We start from the raw sequence: 26,089 nt of genomic DNA on the forward strand, positions 1-26,089 counted from the left end.
CGTGTTATTGGGATTCTCTTGGCTCCAGCGACACAATCCCTCCATTGACTGGGCTACTGTTGCCATCGTGGGCTGGAGACCTTCCTGCCACACTCATTGCCTGAAGTCAGTTCTGCCTGCCCAGGGAAGTCTTCCTGGGGTCTTGGAAATTGCCCCGGACCTCTCTGCCAGCTCCACAGAGTACCAGGACCTCCGGAAGGGGTTCAGTAAGGCCCGGGCTACTTCGCTTCCACAGCACCGACTGGTATTTAAGAAGGTCAAGCCTGAGGTGCTGGCACGCCACTATAGTGCCGCGGCTACACCCCTAGAAGCCAAGACCTTTCCCCCCACTCCAAGATCCTTAGCCCCTCTGCTGTCCGTCCTCTGTTGCCCCGTACCCTCCGTATTTTCCTTCCTTTTCTTTATCCAGTGTCAAAACCATGTATGGACTGCCCCTTGTCTTCTGTTTCTAGGCCCTTCCCTCCCCGTGTCATCGATGGCCAGCCAGTGTACACAGTTAGATGCCTCCTGAGGGTTCGACCATGGGGCAGGTGTTTCCAGTACCTGGTTGACTGGGAGGGTTATGGCCCGGAGGAGAGGTGCTGGGTTCCCGATAAAGATACTCTGGACCCGGCCCTCCTCGTCGACTTTCACCGTCGTCACCCCAGTCAACCAGGTGTCTGCCCAGGTGGAACGCCAGGTGGTACTGATATGTTTCACCTGTCCTTGTGCTTGTCTCCACCCCCCCAGGTGTCGCCCATCTTCCCCACTTATCTTCTGGGTATTTATACCTGTTTTTTCTGTCTGTCTGTGCCAGTTTGTCTTGTTTGTCAAGCTTACCTCTCTTTTATCGTCCTCCTGGTTTTTGACCCTTGCCTGTCCCGACCCTGTTCCTGTCCACCTGACTACTGTGCCTGTCCCTGACCCTGTACCTTTGTTCCTACTCTGGATTATCGGCACTGGAGCCCATAATATGCATGCAACTGTAATTCAGCCTTTCCTGGAAGAGGGAATTCAGTAGTGGAGTGGTTTTGTTTCAATTGGATAAATTATGAATGAGCAGAGATTTTACAATTGTCTCCTGTGTGCATATTTATCTCCTGTAGCAAATTACAGAGAACCATCAATTAGGAGAGAAATATGGATCCAACAAAATGGATGAAAAGACATGTGAATGTGTAATGCACAGTATCACATACAGTATAATATGAGCTGGGTCATTTATCCTACTTTCAAAAACGTGTTGATAACATTGTCATGACGTGGCACTCTTTGAATATAGCAAGCACCAATTCTCTCTCTCTCACCACCTCTCTCTTAACCCCTACACCCAGGCTCTGTTATGTCAGGTCGTAAATTAATGGAGGAGACGCTCTCCCTCATGCAGTATATAGAGAGAAAGGTTCACAGTATAAACAAAGGAACTTGAGAGCTCAACAATATCCATGTTTTGGAGAATGTGTAACCGGTCGGTGGAGAATCCAGCTACGACCGGTCCATTTTGTTTAAAGTTTGTGACCTCATTGAGAGACAATTCAGCCACATTACCATAACTCTGTTTATAGAAGAGTCTCCGTTATGAGATTTGCATCTAATTATTGTATAAAATGAATGAGTAAAGATGAAGCTATTTGTGAAATTATGTAATGTGATTTTAAACTGTTTAATGAAAGAGAACCCAATTCCCTTTAAAGTTAACTAAGTCATTGGCCTGCCCCATGAGCACAGACATTGATCTGGCGTCAGGGGACAGCCTTTCTGCTGTTCTGAATAAAAAACCCACCTAGAGAAGCCCACTATAGACCAAGTGTACCTCGATTGCCAAGAGGGCTAAAGTTTGAGTAGAGACAATATGTACCTCGAATCTCTATATGCTAAGGTTGTAATAGTTGTTGAATTCTTAACCATACCATGTGGTTAAACTCTGAGACTATCGATACCTACAGAATAAGAGCAAATCTTCGATACAAATTACTAGTCTGCAGCTAGGAATTATGTACCATTGAATGTGAAGACCGACAACCGCCGAAACGAATGAGTGAGCGTTCACGTGCAAAGGATTAGCATTTCAATTATTATAATTATCAACTGTGTAGTGTCTTTTGTCTTTCGCGCCCTTCTCAGTCCCTTTGTCTACCAAGCCGCCATACCGGTTTAGCCCACTAGGTCACATCCCCTATCATTTCTTTGTAACCATACCTGCTGTTTGTTTGGTTGTTATGCATTTCTGTGATTATTTAGTTAGTTAGTAAATAAATTATTAAGACAATTGATGTATGGATGATTCATAGCAAAGACTGGGTTCGTGCAGATAACCCACAATTTCCAATGTTTGGAATGAGACTAACGTGAGGTAAATAATCATTCATTAATTAGAAGACTAATTGATCAGATATTAAAACATCTGAAAAGTTATATTAGGAAAATTATAACTTTCTAATCTTGAGATTTTCCTTGGTGCCCTGACTTCCTAGTTAATTACATTTACATGATTAGTTTAATCACATAATAATAATTACAGAGAATTGATTTGATAAAATAAGTCTTCACTTTAATGATGCCGAAAACACAACATTGGTCTTATGGGCACTTTCCTAAATAGCTGTGGAAAAACTTGGAAATCACAGCTCCCCATTAAGACAATCTCCTATTGGTTATTAAACTTTTGAAAATAGTGTACAAGGGATATTAACCAAATGTTTCTCTTCGACTGTTAGAAGAGAGATCTAGTCTTGTCTCAAACAATTTTCCGAAGAGAGGAAAAACACTGAACACTGTACTGGCTCATTATCGGGTCTTTCCATGAGGAAGTGAAACCCAAAACAGCCTTGGATGCTTGTAATTTCGTCTCAGATTGTGTATCTTCGCATTTGGCATGCTGCATTATCTCCTTCTCTCCACAGCAGGAGCAAAGCATAATAGTAAACACATTATACAGGACCGGCTCTAGCCTTTTGGGGGCCCTAAGCGAGATTTGGTTGGGGGAACCCGAGCCGATGGCAAACATTTTTAGAGGCCCGCTCTTCACTGTGGAGAGAAATGTACGTTTTAAGGTTACTACAAGCTCCATCTCCATTGACCTACGTGCTTGCACGCACGTGGGCAGAGTGGGATTTTTGGAGTAGTCCTTTTGGTAAAATGATATCCTCACCGGTTCCACTCCCATTCAGAAGGGGGCAATAGAAAAGTATTTTGTTTTTGTATTTTCATTTTGTGAAAACATAAAAAGTTGCCTTCCATTGCCAGTTGTAGTTAGCTGGCGGCCTGGCTAGCTGGCTTTAGCCTGGCTAAAAATATAGAAAGTTGCCTTCCATTGCCAGTTGTAGTTAGCTGGCAAAAATATAGAAAATTGCCTTCCATTGCCAGTTGTAGTTAGCTGGCAGCCTGGCTAGCTGGCTTTAGCCTGGCTAAAAATATAGAAAGTTGCCTTCCATTGCCAGTTGTAGTTAGCTGGCGGCCTGGCTAGCTGGCTTTAGCCTGGCTAAAAATATAGAAATCTAGCCAGCCTTTTTAGCTTCTCATATCTCCATGTGAGATAATTTGATTTATAATGACAAAATATGCCCGGCAAATGTTCTTATATTTGCCAGTGTAACCTAAAACATTATCCCAGTTTGAAATGCTGCTTGTGTATTCATTCTAATATCACCTAAAAATAGAACATCATGTTTTGGTTAGGGAGAAAAAAGCACATATCTCGCAGTAGTTTTCACCAGTAGCCTGGAATCAGTAGTTATTATTTCTAATCAAAATACATTTTGGGGGGAATTCAAATAAGGCTACAATATTGTTTGGTTTATTGTTTGAACAGTCACTGAGAATATATTTGCTTATCAATGCAAAATAGGCTACTTTGAAGCATAGCCTATGAATAGCCTATGTATAAGACCAAGGAACCAAGCGAGCTTCATTGCCGAGACAACACTACCTCCATTGCTACGGAAGTGTCACGCCCTGACCTTAGTTATCTTTGTTTTCTTTACTATTCTGACCTTAGTTATCTTTGTTTTTGGCTTTATGGTTTTTTGTATATCTATTCTGGTTAGGTCATGGTGGCCTGTGACAAGGCAGCTGTTTATCGCTGTCTCTGATTGTTTAGATTTTGTATTGTCTAGCACTTGTGTTTTTGGCTTCATTTTAATAAAATAAGATGCTATGGTTTTTTGTATATCTATGGGGTTTTAGTATGTCTAGGTATATGTAGGTCTATGGTGGCCTGAATTGGTTCCCAATCAGATGCAGCTGTTTATCGTTGTCTCTGATTGGGGATCCTATTTAGGTTGCCATTTTGGTTTTGTGGGTTATTGTCTGTGTAGTTGCATGTCAGTACTTGTGTTAATAGCGTCACGTTCGTTTTTGTTATTTTGTTTTAGTGCCATTAATGTGTGATGTGTGGTGCCTTCATACCCCTTGAATTATTTCACATTTTGTTGTGTTACAGCCTGAATTCAAAATGGATAACTTGTTGTTTTTTTTCTCACCCTGATCTGTTTCACCTGTCTTTGTGCTTGTCTCCACCCCCCTCCAGGTGTTTGCCCATCTTCCCATTATCCCCTATATTTATACCTGTGTTCTCTGTTTGTCTGTTGCCAGTTCGCCTTGTCAGGTCTTACCAGCGTTCTTACCCGCCTTCCTGTTGATAGAGTTCTATTTTCTGTCCTGCCCTGACCCCGAGCCTGCCTGCCGTCCTGTACCTGCTTGACCTTGACCTGATCACGAACCTCTGCCTGACCTTGACCTGCCCTTTGCCTGCCCTGTGCTTCTAATAAATCATCTGAGAACTGTACTATCCGCCTCTCGTGTCTGCATCTGGGTCATATCCTGAGTCGTGATACACCCATATTCACACAATACCCCATAACGACAAAGTGAAGACATGTTTTTTTTCAATTTTTTGCAAATTTATTGAAAATAAAATATTTAATTTACATAAGTATTCATACCCCCGAGTCAAGTTTTTGTAGAAGAACTTTGGCATCGGTTAAGCTGTTTTCTTTCTGGGTAAGTTTCTAAGATCATTCCACACCAGAATTGTCCAACATTTACTCTTTTCAAAATTCTTCAAGCTAGATTTTCAAATAGACTTAAGTCAAAACCGTAACTCAACCACTCAGGAACATTCACTGTCTTCTTGTTAAGCAACTCCAGTGTAGATTTAACCTTGTGTTTTAGGTTATTGCCCTGCTGAAATGTGAATTCATCTCCCAGTGTCTGAAACCTGGTTCACCCAGCTTTTCCTCTAGAATTTTGCCTGTGCTTAGCTCCATTACATTACATTTTGTGTCCTGAAAAATCCCCAGTCCTTAACGATTACAAACATACCCATAACATGATGCAGCCACCACTATTCTTGAAAATATGGAAAGTGGTACTCAGTAATGTATTGTATTTGCATTAACCAAACATTTTGTATTCAGGACAAAAATGTTAAAGGCTTTGCCACATTTTTTGCCGTATCAATTTAGTGCCTTGTTGGAAAACATGATGCGTGTTTTGAAAATGTTTTTGTTCTGTACAGGCTTCCATCTTTTTACTATCATTTAGGTTAGTATTGTGGAGTAACTGCAACGTTGTTTATCTATTCTCAATTTCCTCCTATCATAGCCAGTAAACTCTGCAACTGTTTTAAAGTCACCATTGGCCTCATGGTGAAAACCCTGAGCAGTTTCCTTCCTCTCCGTCAACTGAGTTAGGAAGGACGCCTGTATCTTTGTAGTGAATGGGTGTATTGATACACTATCCAAAGTGTAATTCATAATGTAACCATGCTCAAAGGGATACTCAAAGGTATGATTTTTTTAACCAATCTACCAATAGGTGCCCTTCTTTGCCAGGCATTGAAAAACCTACCTGGTCTTTGTGGTTGAATCTGTTTGAAAATCACTGCTTGACTGAGGGACCTTACAATTATCTATGTGGGGTATAAAGATGAGGTTGTCATTCAAAAATCATGTTAAACACTATTATTGCACATAGCGTCAGTCCATGCAATTTATGTGACTTGTTGACCAAATTTTTGCTTGCCTTAACCAAGGGATTGAATACAGTACATTTGTAAAGTATTCAGAACCATTGACTTTTCCCTCATTTTGTTACGTTACAGCCTTATTCTAAAATGGATTAATTAACATTTTTTCCTCATCAATCTACACACAATACCCCATAACGACAAAGCAAAAATAGATTTTTTGATGTCTTTTCAAATTGTGGTATCCCAGGAGATCTACCCCGGGGAATGGTAGAGGGGAGGTACGTGAGGCGACGTTGGCTCCCTCTGCTGGAAATATGGGAGCTGGGCACCTCGACACTGACAGCTCCAAGTGGAGGTAATTAAGGGAAACTGTCCTATTATAATCTCCTGTTCTTCTGTGTTGCAAACCAGCTTGCTCCTGTTCTATGTTCGTATAGATAAAAGGAGATCTGAAAGTCACACCCAAGAACAGGAAATACCTTATTTACATAAGTATACAGACCCTTTGCTATGAGACTCAAAATTGAGCTTGGGTGCATTCTGTTTCCATTGAAAATCCATGAGATATTTCTCGATTGGATTCCAAAAACCAAGCCATGAAGTTGAAGGAATTGTCCGTAGAGCTCCGGAACAAAATTCTGCAGCAATTAAGACCTCCCCCCCCAAACAAAACAGTGGCCCCCATTCTTAAATGGAAGATGATTGCAACCACCAAGACTCTTCCTAGAGCTGGCCGCCTGGCCAAACTGAGAAATCGGGGAAGGGCCTTGGTCAGGGAGGTGACCAAGAACCCTCTGGTCACTCTGACAGAGCTCCAGAGTTCCTCTGTTGAGATGGGATAACCTTCCAGAAGGACAACCATCTCTGCAGCACTCCACCAATCAGGCCTTTATGGTAGAGTGGCAAGACAGAACTACTCCTCAGTAAAAGGCACATGACAGCCCGCTTGGAGTTTGTCAAAAGGCACCTAAAAGACTCTCAGACCAGAAACAAAATTCTCTGGTCTGATGAAACGAAGATTGAACTTTTGGCTAAAGCCTGTTAAGGAGCGTGTGAATTTTTTCAGCTTTTTGTTAAAAATCGCACAAAATTTCAACGTCCTGCTACTCATGCCAGGAATATAGTATATGCATATGATTAGTATGTGTGGATAGAAAACACTCTGAAGTTTCTAAAACTGGTTACATCATGTCTGTCATGTCTATAACAGAATGTCTGTTGCAGGCAAACCCCAAGGAAATCTGTTCACAAAAAACACACAAAAAATATCACTCTGCCAGTCTCTGTATTGTCTATGGCAAGAGAAATAGATAGGGTCCAGTTTGCAGTTCCTACAGCTTCCGCACGATGTCGCCAGTGTTGGGAATTGAGTTGAAGTTAATCCTTGGTGGAATGAGAAATAGGCACTTCCTGTCATCGAGTACACAACAGAAAGTTATGGAAGAGAGAAAATCGTCCATGATTTGTTGACTTGCTGCTATTGAATACAGATCGCTCCGTGATCAATTTGATTATTAACGTTTACTAATACCTAAAGTTGGATTACAAAAGTAGTTTGAAGTGTTTTGTCAAAGTTTATAGGTAACTTTTTTAATTTAAAAAAATGACGTTGCGTTTTGAAACTGAGTTTTTTCCTGGATCTGACGGTCTTCATAAATGGACATTTTGGGTATACATGGATCGATTTAATTGTAATAAAAGACCCAATTGTGATGTTTATGGGACATATAGGAGTGCCAACAAAGAAGCTCGTCAAAGGTAATGAATGTTTTATATTTTATTTCTGCGTTTTGTGTAGCGCCGGCTACTCAAATTATTTTGTTTACGTCCCCTTCGTGTATTTCGGGGGGTTACATGCTATCAGATAATAGCTTCTCATGCTTTCCCCGAAAAGCATTTAAAAAATCTGACATGTTGGCTAGATTCACAATGAGTGTAGCTTTAATTGAGTACCCTGCATGTGTGTTTTAATGAAAGTTTGAGTTTTATCGAGTACTATTACTTGTCACTCTGAAATTTCCCCTGATGTTGATCCCTGTACAGGGACTGCAGCCATAAAAAGTTTGCCAAGCGTCATGTCTGGAGGAAACCTGGCACCATCCCTATGGTGAAGCATGGTGCTGCATCATGCTGTGGGGATGTTTTTCAGCACCAGGGAGACTAGTCAGGATTGAGGAAAGATGAACTGAGCAAAGTACAGAGTTTCTTAATGAAAAACTGTTCCAGAGCGCTCAGGACCTCAGACTGGGGCTAAGGTTCTCCTTCCAACAAGACAACAACCCTAAGCACACAGCCAAGACAACGCAGGGGTGGCTTCGGGTCAAGTCTCTGAATGTCCTTGAGTGGCCCAGCCAGAGCCGAGACTTGAACCCGGTTGAACATAGCTGACAAATAGCTGTGCAGTGACACTCCCCATCCAACCTGACCGCTTGAGAGGAGCTGCAGAGAAAAATGGGAAGAACCAAAAGGTGTTTCAACAAGGTACTGAGTAAATGGTCTGAATACTTATGTAAATGTGACATTTCATTTTATTTTTTACATTTGCAAAAAATTCTAACCCCTTCTTTGCTTTCTCATTATGGGGTACTGTGTGTAGATTGTTGAGGGAGAAAAAAAACAATTTAATCAATTTCAGAATAAGATTGTAAATTATTAAAATTAGGAAAAAGTCAAGGGGTCTGAATACTTTCTGAATGCACTGTATGTCTGGAACCGGCCCTGACATTATACCCAATCAATCAAGTATGTGTGTGTGTATGTGTTTGTCTCACGCTTCCCAATGCAAAATAGAGAAACTTTGGTGAAACAAAATGCAATGCCAGACATTGTCATTCAAATTTCCTTTTTTTGGTATCACATATAAAATGACTGGCTCACATTTTACACAGAACATTGGGGACTAGAAACCAGTGTGCCACTTCGTTTTTTAAATTTACTCTAATGCATTTTTACTTATGCTGATTATGTTGCACAAGAGTACAACAGGGACAACTGAACATAAACAACGGAGTCTTATGTCAACTTCCCTTTAAAGTTGTTACATTAAGTGATTTCTCTTTCATCTGGTACCATCTACAAGCCTTTTCCTTTTTCAGCAGGTTTCAACGCGGTGATGTCATCTAAAATGGACGGACCGCTGTAGCCGTTGGTTTCCACTGCCTCCAGCTTCTTAATATAATCCAGAGGTAAGCCAGTTTTGTTTTGCTCCAAGACAAAAACAACCTGTAGGACAAAGTAAGTTGTTTTTTGTTAATGACACAAGACCCATGAGTATTTGCATAAGTCTGTACTTCTGTATTGGGTTTTGACATTTTGCTATGAAATAACACTTTTTACACCTGTAGTCATTGTTCATGCATTTGGATATGGCCAATGGAGGCATCCTTCAAACTAGCTATCAAAACTATCCTTATTTGGGCATGATTAAGATGCTTTATTGCAAAAGACAGACATATAGCATACCTGTTTGTATGAAGGCGAGGTCTGGTGAACTGTGTAGTTGTTCATCTGGTAGGTGCGACAGAGGACCTCTCCCTCGTCTGTGTTAATGGTAACGTCTAGTGGACTGTACAATCCTATTCCCACTCCTTCCTGCCTGGAGAAGACACAGTTAAGGGTGGTTAGAAGTTTTTTAATCCTTTGTAGATACTGTTGATTGAAATTACAAATTCATGCCATTCTATACAGTCTGTAAAACAATCCAGAATGTTATATTCAGTTGAAGTCAGACATTTACATAGACCTTAGCCAAATACATTTAAACTAAGATTTTCACAATTCCTGACATTTTAATTTAATTCCTGACACCACTTTATTTTAAGAATGTGAAATGTCAGAATAAAGCTAGAGAGAATGATTTATTTCAGCTTTTATTTATTTCATCACATTCCCAGTGGTTCAGGAGTTTACATGCTACCAAATACTAATAGAGTGTATTGCCTTTAAATTGTTTAACTTGGGTCAAACGAGTCAGGCAGCCTCCACAAGCTTCCCACAATAAATTGGGAGAATTTTGGCCCATTCCTCCTGACAGCGCTAGTGTAACTGAGTCAGATTCGTAGGCCTCCTTGCTCGCACACGCTTTTTCAGTTCTGCCCACAAATATTCTATGAGAATTGAGGTCAGGGCTTTGTGATGGTTACTCCAATACCTTGACTTTCTTGTCCTTAAGACATTTTGCCACAGCTAAGAAAGTATGCTTGGGGTCATTGTCCATTTGGAAGACCCATTTGCGACCAAGCTTTAACTTCCTGACTGATGTCCTGAGATGTTTCCTCAATATATCCACAAACTTTCCTTCCTCATTTATTTGCAAAGAGCACCAGTCCCTCCTGCAGCAAAGCACCCCCACAACATGATGCTGCCACCACCATGCTTCACAGTTGGGATGGTGTTCTTCGGCTTGCAAGCCTCCCCCTTTTTCCTCCAAACATAAAAATGATCATTATGGCCAAACAGTTCAATTTTTGTTTCATCAGACCAGAGGACATTTCTCCAAAAAGTGCAATATTTGTCCCCATGTGCAGTTGCAAACCGTAGTCTGGCTTTTTTTAATGGCGGTTTTGGAGCAGTGTTTTCTTCCTTGCTGAGCTGCCTTTCAAGGTATGTCGATACAGGACTCGTTTTACTGTGGATATAAACACTTTTGTACCTGTTTCCTCCAGCATCTTCACAAGGTCCTTTGCTGTTGTTCTGGGATTGATTTGCACTTTTTGCACCAATGTTCGTTCATCTCTAGGAGAAGAACGCGTCTCCTTCCTGAGCGGTATGACAGCTGTGTGGTCCCATGGTGTTGATACTTGCGTACTATTGTTTGTACAGATGAACGTGGTACCTTCAGACGTTTGGAAATTGCTCCCAGGGATGAACCAGACTTGTGGAGGTCTACAATTGTTTTTCTGAGGTCTTGGCTGATTTCTTTTGATTTTCCCATGATGTCAAGCAAAGAGGCACTGAGTTTGGAGGTAGGCCTTGACATACGTCCACTGGTACACCTCCAATTGACTCAAATTATGTCAATTAGCCTATCAGAAGCTTCTAAAGCCATGACATAATTTTCTGGAATTTTCCAAGCTGTTTAAAGGCACACTTAGTGTATGTAAACTTCTGACCCATTGGAACAGTGATACAGTGAATTATAAGTGAAATAATCAGTCTGTAAACAATTGTTGGAAAAATTACTTGTGTCATGCAGAAAGTAGATTAACTAACCAAATTGCCAAAACTATAGTTTGACATACCGACATACTGTACGTTCAATCAGTTGTATCACTTTTTCCACTGGAAGCAGAATTTGATTAGGACCTGCTTGAGGGAAGAGAACAAGGAGAATCAGGGACTTCGGCTTATCAGGCTTATTCCAGCCTTCAGGACAAATATGTACATTTGGAATATCCCACTATAGGTCCTAGGACATCATTTTTGCAACAATTCCTATTCATGGCTGTTCCACTCCCCATAGTGATAGGCCTATAACACTGTAAATGAGCCACCCACTTGTCTAAACTGATGAGGTTGTCCTTGTCCATCTTCCAGAACAAGTCCCTTGGACTCTTATATAGTAGCAACAATTCCATGCCAAGAGTTGGTGTTGTTGAACTCTTTCTTCCAGTATCCAAATTTAAATCACATGTTCCTGTCAAGTAGAATATTAAAAAGCATATACAGTAACTTCATAAATCACATGTACGTAGCCCAATCACAATTATATGTTAAAGCATTGCTAACAGCATAATTAATAGCTTGCACACGTATTATGGCAAATTAAAACTCCGATGCCAACCTACTATGCTTGGTGCCAACTTTTCAACGTACTCACAACAAAACATACGCACTGAAACCTACCTTCAAACTGCCCGTTGTAACAAAAACTGAGAATGGATTATTCAACTGCAGTTTTACCTTCAGCAGATTACTGCCATAAAAAAAACACATAAAGTAGTTAAACACGGATGTGGAACCGCTTTTGATGCAATTTGTTGATGGAACAGTGCAAGTAAAATCGTGTAAGTAAGGTATGACATGGTCTATCCGCGTTGTGATGGTGAGTATGTTAACCAGTCGAAAATGTTGTCATTTTATTACTTGCTGTCTCTAGAGAAAGGGCTCGCCTACTGTACCTCAGCGTGACGGTGCACTGATTGGCTGAGCGCTAAACGAGAAGGGGCATGCATGGATAGACAAAACAGACAGAACACCCGGTCCCCTTCAGTTGATAAGATTATCCTTCTTTTTCATTACAGTTCTAACATGATTCAGTTACAACAAAACATAGAATCCATTCTGGGTGAAATGAGAGAGGGGATTTTATTATAAATGAATGCAATTTAAACTAGTGTGGCCATAGTGCCACTTGAAACTCAGTGGTGTTAAGTACTTAAATAAAAATACTTTCAAGTACTAGTTAAGTAGTGTTTTGGGGCATCTATACTTAACTTTACTAATTATATTTTTGACAACTTTTAGTTTTACTCCATTACATCCCTAAAGAAAATAATGTACTTTCTACTATTCCCTGACACCCAAAAGTACTTGTTACATTTGGAATATTTAACAGGACAGGAAAAGGGTACAACACACTTAAAGAGAAAATCCCTGCTCATCCCTACTGTATCTGATCTGGCCGACTTGCACAAATGCTTTGTTTGTAAATTGTGTTGGAGTGTGCCCCTGGCTCTCCGTAAACTTTTGATATTTAAGTATATTTTAGCAATTACATTTACTTTTTCAAATCAAATTGTATTAGTCACATCCTCCGAATACAACAGACCTTACATTGAAACCCTTACTCACGAGCCCCTAACCAACAGTGCAGTTAAAAAAAATATGGATAAGAATAAGAGAAAAGTAATTAAAGAGCAGCAGTAAAAAAAAAAAACATATACAGGGGGGTGCCGGTAAAAAGTCTATGTGCGGGCGCACCGGTTAGTTGAGGTAGTATGTACATGTAGGTAGAGTTAATTAAAGTGACTATGCACCGTTGACAACAGAGAGTGGCAGTGGTGTGGAGAGGGAGGGGAGGGGGAGGGCAATGCAAATAGTCTGGGTAGCCATTTGACTAGATGTTCAGGAGTCTTATGGCTTGGGGGTAGAAGCTGTTTAGAAGCCTCTTGGACCTAGACTTGGCGCTCCGGTACCGCTTGCCGTGTGGTAGTAGAGAGAACAGTCTATGACTAGGGTGGCTGGAGTCATAGACAATTTTTAGAGCCTTCCTCTGACACCGCCTGGTATAGAGGTCCTGGATGGCAGGAAGCTTGGCACCAGTGATTACTGGGCCATTCGCACTACCCTCTGTAGTGCCTTGTGGTCGGAGGCCGAGCAGTTGCCATACCAGGCAGTGATGCAACCACGCTCTCGATGGTGCATCTATAGAACCTTTTAGGGATCTGAAGACCCATGCCAAATCTTTTTAGTCTCCTGAGGAGGAATAGGTTTTGCGTGCCCGCTTCACTACTGTCATGATGTGCTTGGACCATGTTAGTTTGTTAGTGATGTGGACACCAAGGAACTTGACGCTCTCAACCTGCTCCAATGCAGGCCCGTCCAAGAGAGGGCGTGCTTGGTCCTCTTTTTCCTGTGGTCCACAATAATCACCTTTGTCTTGATCACGTTGAGGAAGAGGTTGTTGTCCTGGCACCACACGGCCAGGTCTCTGACCTCCTCTCTATAGGCTGTCTCATTGTTGTTGGTGATCAGGCCTTCCACTGTTGTGTCATCGGCAAATGTAATGATGGCGTTGGAGTCGTGATTGGCCTTGCAGTCATGAGTGAACATGAAGTACAGGAGGGTGCTGAGCACACACACCTGAGGGGCCCCTGTGTTGAGGATCAGCGTGGCAGATGTGTTGTTACCTACCCTTACCACCTAGGGCGGCTGTCAGGAGGTCCAGGATCCAGTTGCAGAAGGAGGTGTTTAGTCCCTGGGTCCTTAGCTTATTGATGAGCTTTGAGGGCACTATGGTGTTGAACGCTGAGCTGTAGTCAATGAATAGCATTCTCACATAGGTGTTCCTTTTGTACAGGTGTGGAGTGCAATAGAGACTTCATCATCTATGGATCAGTTGGGGTGGCATGTAGATTGGAGTGGGTCTAGGGTTTCCGGGATGATGGTGTTGATGTGAGCCTTGACCTGCCTTTCAAAACACTTCATGGCTACAGACGTGAGTGCTACGGGTTTAGGCAGGTTACCTTAGTGTTCTTGGGCACAGGCTCTATGGTGGTCTGCTTAAAACATGTTGGTATTAGAGACTCAGACAGGGAGAGGTTGAAAATGTCAGTGAAGACACTTGCAAGTTGGTCAGCGCATGCACGCAGCACACTTCCTTGTAATTCGTCTGGCCCTGCGGCCTTGTGAATGTTGACCTGTCTAAAGGTCTTACACTCATCGGCTGCAGAGATCATGATCACACAGTCTTCCGGAACAGCTGTTGCTCTCATGCATGTTTCAGTGTTATTTGCCTCTAAGCGAGCATAAAAGTAGTTTAGCTCGTCTGGTAGGCTCGTGTCACTGGGCAGCTCTTGGCTGTGCTTCCCTTTGTAGTCTGTAATGGTTTGCAGGCCCTGCCACATCCGATGAGCATCAAAGCTGGTGTAGTACAACTCAAACTTAGTCCTGTATTGATGCTTTGACTGTTTGATGTTTTTTTCGGAAGGCATAGCGAGATTTCTTATAAGCTTCCGGGTTAGAGTCCCGATCCCTGAATGCAGCAGCTCTAGCCTTTAGCTCAGTGCAGATGTTGCCTGTAATCCATGACTTCTGGTCGGGGTATGTACGTGTGGTCACTGTGGGGTCGACGTCATCAATGCACTTATTGATGAAGCCGATGACAGATGTGGTGTACTCCTCAATGCAATTGGAGTAATCCCGGAACATATTCCAGTCTGTGCTAGCAAAACAGTCCTGTAGCTTAGCAACCGCTTCATCTGACCACTTTTTATTGATCTAGTCACTGGTGCTTCCTGCTTTAATTTTTGCTTGTAAGCAGGAATCAGGAGGATGGAATTATGGTCAGATTTGCCAAATGGAGGGCGAGGGAGAGCTTTGTATGCATCTCTGTGTGTGGAGTATACTTGGTCCAGAATTATTTTCCCTCTGGTTGAACATTTGACATGCTGATAGAAGTTTGGTAAAACTGATTTAAGTTTCCCTGAATTAAAGTCCCTGGCTACTAGGAGCGTCGCCTCTGGGTGAGCATTTTCTTGTTTGATTATGGCGGAATACAGCTCATTCAATGCTGTCTTAGTACCAGCCTCAGGCTGTGTTGGTATGTAAACAGCTACAAAGAATATAGATGAAAACTCTCTCCGTAGATTGTGTGGTCTGCAGCTTATCATGAGAAATTCTACCTCAGCAATAGCTTGAGACTTCCTTAGGTATCATGCACCCGCTGTTGTTTACAAAAATACACAGACCGCCGCTCCTTGTCTTACCAGTCGCAGCTGTTCTATCCTGCCGGTACATCGTATAACCAGCCAGCTGTATGTTGATATTGTCATCGTTCAGCCATGACTCCGTGAAGCACAAGATGTTACAGTTTTTAATGTCCCGTTGGTAGTTTAATCTTTCCAATAACTCATCCATTTTATTGTCCAAAGATTGCATGTTTGCTAGCAGAATTGAGGGGAATGTTTTTTTTCAATTGCCTCCAATTTCTCAGAAGGCAACCAGCTCTCCAGCCTCTCTTCATCCGCCTCCTCTTCACGCAGTTCACTGGGGTTCGGGCCTATTCCCTAGGGAGCCGTATATTCTCTGCCTCGGGCTCGTCAGAGTCTTAAATGTATTTAAAACCGAATACTTTTAGACTTTTACTCAAGTAGTATTTTACTGGGTGACTTTCACTTTTATTTGAGTCCTTTTCTATTAAGGTATATTTACTTTTACTCAAGTATGACAATTGGGTACTTTTTCCACCACTGTTGAAACCAGATTTTTTTGCACTGTTGTTGGGCTTATATTTACATCCGTAGCAACAGCCCCCTGTGAATCCTTTCTCAATAGAAGCATTCAGTGAATTGTAGCTTTAAGACTAAAGTTAAGAAGTAAGATTAGGAGATTAGGTTCATGTTCAATAACTACAATATTTACCAATACTATACGTTTCACTTCCAAAAGGATTCTAAAGTTATATTCCACCGATACAATATTTGTTTTAGGTCATTTGTGAAATATATTTTGTGCATGCATTAATGCATTACATGTTTCTTCTGCAATCAGTGCTATATTTGATCATCTAATTTTAAAGATTCAAACCATGCACTCCACCAGTTCTCTTATATATATTTTGTTGGAAGGGAAGTTAGAAAGAGGTGAGCAACAACAACCTTATCTGTGTACAACAGCCTTTCTCTTTCTGTCAAAGCCAGTAAGAAAACAGACCAAAAAAAGATTGCACAGATAGGTATATATACTCAAACTGCAGCACAAGCATCAAGTCATTCTAACTGACCATTGTCTCTGAGGTACTTCACAAGAAAGATGAGCCTGGTCTGTGTTCAGTTGGGACTATTTGTATTTTGGATCTTTGGTTCCTGGGGTTGGCTGAGTAACAAATGTATTCTCTATGAGAAAGTTAATTACTGGATGTACATTCACGCTAACTGCCCAAGCATGATCGGCTTCACTGCCAGTTGCTGGGATATATATGACCTCAAAGTCAACCTCTCTGTTGTTCCATCAAACTACCAGACCCTCTGTCTTGAGATCAGGAGTGGATACGTAATGCAATCTGGCGCTCTCTCTCGATTCTATGCTCTTGAGAGACTTCACCTAGAGGGCTTTCTACCTACATTTCTCCATGGCACCTTCAAGAGACTGTCCAGTGTAAAGACACTCTCTCTGAACTGTAAGGGGATGATACAGTGTACATTTAAGTCATTTAGCAGACGCTCTTATCCAGAGCGACTTACAAATTGGTGAATTCACCTTCTGACATCCAGTGGAACAGCCACTTTACAATAGTGCATCTAAATCATTAAGGGGGGGGTGGTGAGAAGGATTACTTATCTTATCCTAGGTATTCCTTGAAGAGGTGGGGTTTCAGGTGTCTCCGGAAGGTGGTGATTGACTCCGCTGTCCTGGCGTCGTGAGGGAGTTTGTTCCACCATTGGGGGCCAGAGCAGCGAACAGTTTTGACTGGGCTGAGCGGGAACTGTACTTCCTCAATGGTAGGGAGGCGAGCAGGCCAGAGGTGGATGAACGCAGTGCCCTTGCTTGGGTGTAGGGCCTGATCAGAGCCTGGATGCGCCGTTCCCCTCACAGCTCCGTAGGCAAGCACCATGGTCTTGTAGCGGATGCGAGCTTCAACTGGAAGCCAGTGGAGAGAGCGGAGGAGCGGGGTGACGTGAGAGAACTTGGGAAGGTTGAACACCAGACGGGCTGCGGCGTTCTGGATGAGTTGTAGGGGTTTAATGGCACAGGCAGGGAGCCCAGCCAACAGCGAGTTGCAGTAATCCAGACGGGAGATGACAAGTGCCTGGATTAGGACCTGCGCCGCTTCCTGTGTGAGGCAGGGTCGTACTCTGCGGATGTTGTAGAGCATGAACCTACAGGAACGGGCCACCGCCATGATGTTGGTTGAGAACGACAGGGTGTTGTCCAGGATCACGCCAAGGTTCTTAGCGCTCTGGGAGGAGGACACAATGGAGTTGTCAACCGTGATGGCGAGATCATGGAACGGGCAGTCCTTCCCCGGGAGGAAGAGCAGCTCCGTCTTGCCGAGGTTCAGCTTGAGGTGGTGATCCGTCATCCACACTGATATGTCTGTAACAATGCATCGCTTCTATCCAACACTTTCAGGGACCTGACTAATCTGGAGGAACTTTCCATTGACGATTGATTGCATGCTTTCTGTGATGGCACTGGACGTATTTGGAGGGATCCCCCTATTGAAGAAACTCACAGTCAACAGATGTTGTGCACAGGAGCTATCTGATTTGCTATGCAGGATAGTTAATATGTCACAGTCAATAACAAGCCTGACATTTAAGTCAGAGGAGATAGTCACTTTGAGACCCCCAAAGTGCTCTGACACCAAAGGAGCTGTTCTTGAGCTTCCTCATTTCTATCATCTTCAAGAGGTGAGATTTTCATTCCCTAACGCTCATCACTTAGAAAAAGGTGCATTCAAATGCTTTGAAAACATCACAGATCTCTCTTTGCCTATAGTTGATGAGCCACAGACACAGCTTCTGCAGTCTGGCATCAAAAGGCTGCAGGCATTTGATTTTTACAACAAATGCATTTCCTTTGAGTCAGTTTGTGAAACAGTATTCAAACTCTCAATCACATAAATGAATGTAAGAAATGATAAATTCTGGAACACCACATCTGCTGTGAGAAACTGCCAGGGGATAAAGAAGATTCATTTAAATTATTATGAACATGATCATGATGCAATTAACTTGAGTTTGATCCATGATTTGAAGAATCTCGTTGATTTGGGTGTTTTCCTTATGCACTCGAGGGAAGTTGAAATCAGTATGCTTTGTGACATTCAAAAGGGTCCCGTTCTGTGGCTGAAAAAACTGCGCCTGTTAAGCTTTCAAATCCCAAACATCACCTCAGAGCAGTTTGGTTGCTTGAAGAATCTGAAACAGCTGATTTTGTCAGGAAATCAGATTACCACTGTTGCAGACTTTACATTTAAGGAACTAGCTAAATTGAGGTTCTTAGACCTACGGAATAACAAGATCTCTCAGATAACAGAGAACAGTTTCTTTGGCCTGCATTGCTTGGAAACCCTAAATCTGGAACTAAACCCACTTGAAACGATTGAAGCATTTACCTTCATCCACCTCACTTTGCTGAAGCACATATGTTTAGGGGACTTTCAACCTTTGCCTAGTGAGTTGGAGAGTAGCGTGAATGTGAATCTGACACACATATTTGGTGTGTTCCCTCAAGGGTTAATGCACATGAACATTTCTTCCATGTGGTACACCCTCAACATCATCATCAGCAGCAACAGCACCCCAAAACCAGGGATTTCCCTTCAGCTCAGTGCCACAACTGTATTCTTCCAGGACTGCTGGAGACCGTTTTTCCAGTCCGTCGTCAGCCTCACAGCCATAACGGAACGCCTCCTGTGTGGGTCTCATTTTGCCGCAAGATACTTCACCTCCCTACAGTACTTTGGCTTCAATTCTGTGCTGTCAGCTGCATTTGACCTGAACACACTTGTGGAGATGAGGTATCTATTTATCCATTTACTTAACGGTAGAGTGAGGACAAACAGCTGTATAGTTTCAAAAGTATACTATAAATTAGATTAAAAGCTGTACTGTATGCAAACCATCCAAGTCTGGCCTGCCTGCTTTTTTAAAAGTATGAATGGGGTTTAAGAGCAGTAGTGGTCTAAAGAATAAAAATAAGTATGACAGATTATTTCAAAAGTGCATTTACAAGGTAACTGATTATAATCCAACTGTAGGTATCTGACGCTAATGGGAGTGGAACTCTACCGGCAGCCAGGGCTGGCCACTATGTTCCACAACCTCACCAAGCTGGAGACCCTGAACCTGGTCACCTGCAGGATCCTCAGTCTGGAGGAGGAGATGAACAGAGACCTGCATTCCCTCAGGTAGATAATAGAAACACCCACCCATGTGAAGGCAGGTGGGGTTTGAACCCATCCCACTGAGCACAGATGTCAGTTCAATGTCTAGTTTTGAATTACATTTCGTTGTTGTCAACTAACCGTGAATTCAACGTGAAGTCAACAACATATGTCACCATGTCATTGGATTGAAGTTACTAGTTGGGTGAAAATACGAAATGCCCTTACGTTGATGACTTTTTGCAAATCCAATCAGTTTTCCAACATTGGATACAACTTTGATTCAACCAGTTTTTGCCCAGTGGGATGCCACAAGGGACCATGTGTGGTCTGGATTTGCCACCACTAGACAAGACTATGGCACTACGAGCTACAACTACAAATTATTTTGCTGAAATTATTCTGTTGGCTAGCAGCTTCTACAAGCTGGCCTCCGTTTGGGCCCTTAGAGTGAACTGTTTTCTGCCTTCTCCTCAGACAGATGTCAGTCCACATCCCAGAGGAGTTCAGTGTGATGGAGAGCTTCACAGAGCCGCTGACCAACCTGAGGTACCTGCTACTCTACAATTTTCGCTTGGACTGCAGCTGTGACAATACCTGGCTGCTCGCCTGGGCTGAAAGACAGATACATGTCCAGGTCGTATTTTATCACCCTGGGGAAGCAGACGTGACATGTAAAAATGAGAATGGAATCCAGGACTTTGCAGGTAAGAAGAAAGATATACTTATAATGAAGAGCATCTATTTATTGTACAACCATAGAGGCAACACACACATAGAACACCACCATGGCCGTTTAGCATTTGGACTTGCCATCTAGGCCTGGATGTGCAGCCACGACCTGTTTCGAATGCTTTCTCTATTGATAGTGTCCATAATATGAGTCATCTAAGCGTCAAGGGATGTCTTTGTTTCCATCATTGCACCGTCCATCTCAGGTACTCAGCAGCTAACTGTTCCCTGGATGTGGGCTTTGTCCTGTTCCTCTGCACCTCGCTGGGCCTGCTCATCTTCATGCTGGTGGTGCTGCTCCATCAGCTGGCTCGGGAATACCTGCTGGCCTTCTGCCACATCATCCGCTGCTGGCTGGAAGAGGCTGTACGGAGGCCCAACCTCAGGGGGCGCTACTGATATGATGCTTTGTGTCGTACATTGGGAGAGACAAGCACTGGGTGGTGGAGCAGCTGCTTCCGGGCCTGGAGCAGAGGGGGCCTCCCTTCCTGCGTCTATGTCTGCACAGCAGGGACTTCCAGTTGGGGAAGGACATTGTGGACAACATCACAGACAGCCTCTACGGTAGGTATCCTGGACTATTAGAATTACTATATACAGACTCACCGGTTAAAAATGCCAAGCCAATGGCATCACCATCTATTGATCCTTCTTATTGGTCTGGTTCCAGGCAGCCGCTACACCGTGTGTGTGGTGAGTCATAACTACCTGCGCAGTAACTGGTGCTCCCTGGAGCTGCGGCTGGCCACCCTCCGACTGCTGGTAGAGCAAAGGGACATCCTTATCTTGGTCTTCCTGGAGGACATCCCTCCTCGCCAGCTGTCTGCCCACCACCGCCTGGCCAGGCTGGTCAAGACCAGGTACGTACAGCATGTGGAGAGGGGGTTCTGTGAACTACATTCTATCATTTATTTAACTAGGAAACATCCTTGCAAAAACATACAGTGCATTCAGAAAGCAATCAGACCACTCCACATTTTGTTACGTTACAGCCTTATTCTAAAATTGATTAAATATCAATTTACGCACAATACCCCATAAAGCGAAAACAGGTTTTTAGCCATTTTTTGCAAATGTATAGCAAAAAACTACAGAAATACCTTATTTACATAAGTATTCAGACCCTTTGCTATGAGACTCAAAATTGAGCACAGATCTGCGGAAAGGTACCAACAAATTCTGCAGCATTGAAGCTCCCTAATAACACAGTGGCCTCCATCATTCTAAAATGGAAGAAGTTGGGAACCACCAAGACTCTTCCCAGAGTTGGCAGCCAGGCCAAACTGAGCAATCGGGGCCTTGGTCAGAGAGGTGACAGATCTCCAGAGTTCCTCTGTGGAGATGGGAGAACCTTCCAGAAGGACAACCATCTCTGCAGCACTCCACCAATCAGGCTTTTATGGTAGAGTGGCCAGACGGAAGCCACTCCTCAATAAAAGGCACATAACAGCCAACTTGGACTTTGCCATCGGGCACCTAAAGGACCCTCAGACCATGAGAAACAAGATTATATGGTCTGCTGAAACCAATATTGATTTCTTTGGCCTGAATGCCAAGCATCATTTGTAGAGGAAACCAGGCACCATCACTACAGTGAAGCATGGTGGTGGCGGTATCATGCTGTAACGTAGCGAAATGTGGGAATAGTGAAGTGGTCTGAATACTTTCCAAATGCACTGTATATTTTTTGTGACCTCAAGTGTTGAGGAACTTGACTTGAAAGGCTTGTCTTCTAAATTATATTTTACTTATATACAGTATCTTCATTATGACTTTAGTGTATGCTGTATTTCAAGTGTTGTATAATGCCTTGAGTGTGATAAAAGCACTTTATACTTTATTCAAATAATCAGTTATTATTGTGATCCCCAGGACCTACTTGGACTGGCCCCAGGACCAGGCCATGCAGCCTGCCTTCTGGGATCGTCTGTGGACCAAACTGGTCCCTCCTGAACCACACCCTAGCCAGTGACCAGATACAGTACTACACTCTTTTTAAAGGGGTTCTAAAAGGGGTCTTTGTTGGGTGAAAAGGTTCTACCTGGAACCATAAAGGGTTCTCCTTCAGAGATGAGCAAATACCTCTTTAGGGTTTTAGAGAGCACCTTTTTTTGTGTACATGTCTAGACAGTGGTATTCTGCTTCCAATTAACTTTGAATGAACTGTGTGGATGCAATGACCAACCGTTGTCAACAGCAGAGGGAGACAAAGACCTTCAATCATATACAGTACACAGACTTCCGATGTTCAAAATATGTTTGCAGCAAAAAAAGGAAACACCTTCTCATCTAACAATGACGTTTATGGCTTTGCATACATTTTTATTATTGGATTCAATAACATGTTCCGTCTCTCTCTCCTGTCTTCTTCTAGCGTTGCATTACTGTAAGACACAGATGTATGATACAGCTGATTTTCTCTGGTCACCATCTCAGCAAAGCCACATACTGGAAACTCACTTCGGGGGGGTTCTACTCAGCTAACATGTGGAATTGTTTTAAGATGTTGATACCATGGATCATTTAGTTATTTGATTTTGAGGTATAACACAAAAAAAACGGAGAACACCATCGCGTTTGTGAGTGTCTCATCTTTCCATAGAGTGGTCATATTAGTTGGCCAAACCGTTCGGACGCTACAGAAATTTCTGCGAGTAGACCAATTTTTGGGATGTCTCATGGTCTGACAAACACCGCTGTAGGTCGGCCACTTTCTACTGCAGATGCGGAAGGCCTGCATAAGTGGATATCTCTAGCTTTAATTGGTGGATTTTTATGGGGATTTTTTTATTATGTTACTTAGATTCACGCATGTGTGCATCAGTAGACTCTTAAGGATCAACAGAAGAAGTGATCTTGAATGTAGCCTGGCCCCATATCTTTCTGTGCTGTCTTAACAACGTGGTCATGTCACTGACCCATAGGATTTGGAAAGACACCACAAACAGATCTGAGACCAGGCTATCTTGAATGAGGCTGATTTAATGCCACTGTGCACTCTATACAGATCAACACAAAACATCCGGGGAGGTTTTATTGTCCACCGAAGTAGTACAAATACACATGATCATATTCTACATTCAATCCCTATACAGTCTGAGGGATGCTCGGTGTCATCATCATCATCATCATTGTTATATGTCAGTAACTAACTATTCCTGAAGAGGACTTATAGATGTAACGTTACACACAGGACTTGATGGTTTCTCTAACCAGTGGGTTTCTGAACACAGTTATCTCTCTAGGCAAGTTTGAATTCCTAGAGAAAAATAAATGCTGTCGCTACCTCGCTTTAAACCAAGGTACATGAATTGTGGAGCAAACTGGAGATGAGAAGATATTCAACAACTCTTGGTAGGACAGTGGAAGTTGTAGAAGTTTGCTTCAATTGTCCTACCAGGAGTTGAGTTCCTAAACATGGCAGTTTGTTCCAGGTGTTGTTAAGTGTCAGATCGGTGGTTGGCTCTCTCCTTAGCTCTTTTCATAATCCGCTCCAGCTCAGCCATGACAGGCAGTGGGCCCTCATACTTGTTGGTCTCGATGGACCTCAGCTTCTCCTGGTAGTTCTTTGGCAAGCCATTCTGCTCCGCCCCCATTAAAATCACCTGGGGCAACCAGAGAACAATCAACATAAAATATGTATAATTTCATAGGAAGTTAAACCATATTAATCAGACAATCACTTATACAGTATTTTCTGTTATCTAACGACAATAAATGACCAGTGGCGCCCATTAAAATCCAGAACATCAATAGTAACTACCTTTACGCTATAGTAACTGCCCCAAGAATGTGTGTATCTCAAATACTGTACCCATCGAACCACACACCACACATAGAACACGCCACATAACAGAGGAACAATGCACTCAGCTCAACCGTATGAGTCTGGTGCACACACGACAGAGCACTGCACAAAGCTTCTGGGGTCACAAAGCCACGCTCCACGCCTGTTACATTCGCTGGCTGTTTTCGCTCACACCACTTTGATTATTTAGCGAGAGCCTTTAGATGTGCAATGAACCGTCTGGAAACACAGTTTAGTAACTGTTCACATTGTCCAATGCAGTGCATGAGATTGGGTACATCCTGAATGAATTGATGGATATCTACTAAATAAAAAATAAAACAAATCCTGTGTTCTTGCGAAAGCCAGAATATGTAGCATTCCAGATGCTTCAGAGAGGGAGGTTTTATTTTGGAGAGGGGCTGTGAGTGAATAGTCAAAAAGTCCACTGACCTAGTTGCTGCTCTTTCCCTATTGTCTTTTCAACACAAAGCCATCTGGGAGCTGTCAGTGGCACACGCCAGAAAAAACACCAAAACACTGGTATTTTTTCCACCACAGTGAGTGAGTGACAGAGACTCATTCAAGAGGATGATGTCAGCCACACTGTCATCCGCAAGTAACGAGTGATGTGTGAATTCCTTTTTTCACAACCTTTAGAGAATCTGTTTGATTTGCTGTTGTTTTGGTTATGAATTTGAGCATATAGAGTATATTGTTAAATTACAATTTGTTTGAAAAAGCACTTGTTGGTAAATACATTTTCAGAGATTTCTATCAGAGATCATTTTCAGAGACAACTATTTGCATTTCTCTTCATCTTCCACTGTATATCCATAGAGAGCACCACTTCCATTAAAACGTTCCTCTCTACACTTTGTAAGGTCCCTAACGTCTTACAGGGTTCCGTGTCAAGTCCATGTTCTTAAATGGATTTGGAATGACAGAGATATAAATAGATTGAGAAAGTGAGACAGTGTGTGATAGAGAGAGAGAGATAGAAAGGCGGAGGAAAAGAGTGTAAAAGGAGGTGTGTCACCTTGAGGTACTGTGGAGACGGTGGAGCGTAAATACAGCTGTTCATGATGTAGGTGCGACAGTTGAGCTCTTGGCCCCGAGTCTTCACATTCACCTCCACAGGGCTGTAGGCCCCTAGTCTCACGTTCTCCTGGCTGCACACACACACACACAAATATAAATACACCCACCCACACAACTTTTGAACGGGTTAGAACTAGACCACTTCAACCACGATGAAGAAGCACTCAGAAGGACACAACAGGCTTAGTATTTCTTTTAATGTTTTAATGTAACATTTATTTAACTAGGCAAGTCAGTTAAGAACAAATTCTTATTTACAATAATGGGCTACACCGTCCAAACCCTGGACGACGCTGGGCCAATTGTGCGCCGCTCTATTGGACTCCCAATCACGTCCGGTTGTGATACAGCCTTGATATAAAGTAGACACGGTATGCACCAACTTGGATTAGGTGAACAAGATGAAGGTCTCTTACCTGTCTAGAGACTCGAGGTCGGCCACGTTCATCCTCCATACCACTCCCCACACCTCGTCTGCTGGGCTGTTCTCGATGGTCGCCACACCCCCATGCCAGCGGTCACTGGCCAGACCCTTGTAGTTCCCAAATATCAGCTTGTAGTCCTGGAGAGGAGAGATAGAGAGGGTCAGGTTAAGGTCAGGTGTCCTCCCAGGTCCTCCTTATAGTCAGGTCAGGTCGGGTCGTACCTTGAGTCTGGCCACACAGTGGATGGAAGCGGAGGGGTTCTTGAGCTGGAGCCTTTCCTTCAGTAGGTTGCTGCCGTAGGCAAAGTACAGGAAGGTGTGGATTTCTATGTTGTCATCCATGCTGACAGAGAGGAGGAGAAGGAGGAGGAGCAGGAGGAGGAAGGGCAGGGTGAGGAGGAGGAGTCAAGGGAAGACAAGGAGGAGGAGGGAGGAGGAGAGAATAGAGAGAAACCACAGTCAGCAAGAGTGCTTGGAGGCGGAGCAGAGACGCAAGGTGAGGTCATGAGCGCTACTGTGACAGAGATCAAACTCTGCACCCCC

General features: G+C 43.0%; 2 protein-coding genes and 1 pseudogene across 2 annotated transcripts; 1 reads left to right on the forward strand and 2 right to left on the reverse strand.

Moving 5' to 3' along the window:
• Positions 1-9,022: 9,022 nt before the first annotated feature.
• On the reverse strand, positions 9,023-11,979 carry LOC135522071 (gamma-glutamylcyclotransferase-like; annotated as a pseudogene).
• A 6,444-nt stretch (positions 11,980-18,423) lies between these two features.
• Positions 18,424-23,221, forward strand: LOC135522069 (toll-like receptor 13). The gene is given in 7 exon segments (XM_064947989.1): positions 18,424-19,136; positions 19,377-19,526; positions 19,980-20,206; positions 20,437-20,637; positions 20,640-20,798; positions 20,905-21,094; positions 22,107-23,221. Coding segments are annotated over 7 exon segments (1,737 nt in total). The 5' UTR covers positions 18,424-18,426; the 3' UTR covers positions 22,207-23,221.
• Positions 23,222-23,254: 33 nt separating this feature from the next.
• LOC135522070 (gamma-glutamylcyclotransferase-like) lies at positions 23,255-26,089 on the reverse strand. Its single transcript, XM_064947990.1, has 4 exons — positions 25,769-26,089; positions 25,539-25,684; positions 25,061-25,193; positions 23,255-23,839 (listed from the first exon to the last, which is right to left on the reverse strand). Exons 1-4 carry the CDS (start codon positions 25,886-25,888, stop codon positions 23,675-23,677), a joined length of 564 nt encoding a protein of 187 aa, XP_064804062.1. The 5' UTR covers positions 25,889-26,089; the 3' UTR covers positions 23,255-23,674.

Source organism: Oncorhynchus masou, chromosome 30, assembly GCF_036934945.1.
Source record: "Oncorhynchus masou masou isolate Uvic2021 chromosome 30, UVic_Omas_1.1, whole genome shotgun sequence".
NCBI classification, from domain to species: Eukaryota; Metazoa; Chordata; class Actinopteri; order Salmoniformes; family Salmonidae; genus Oncorhynchus; species Oncorhynchus masou.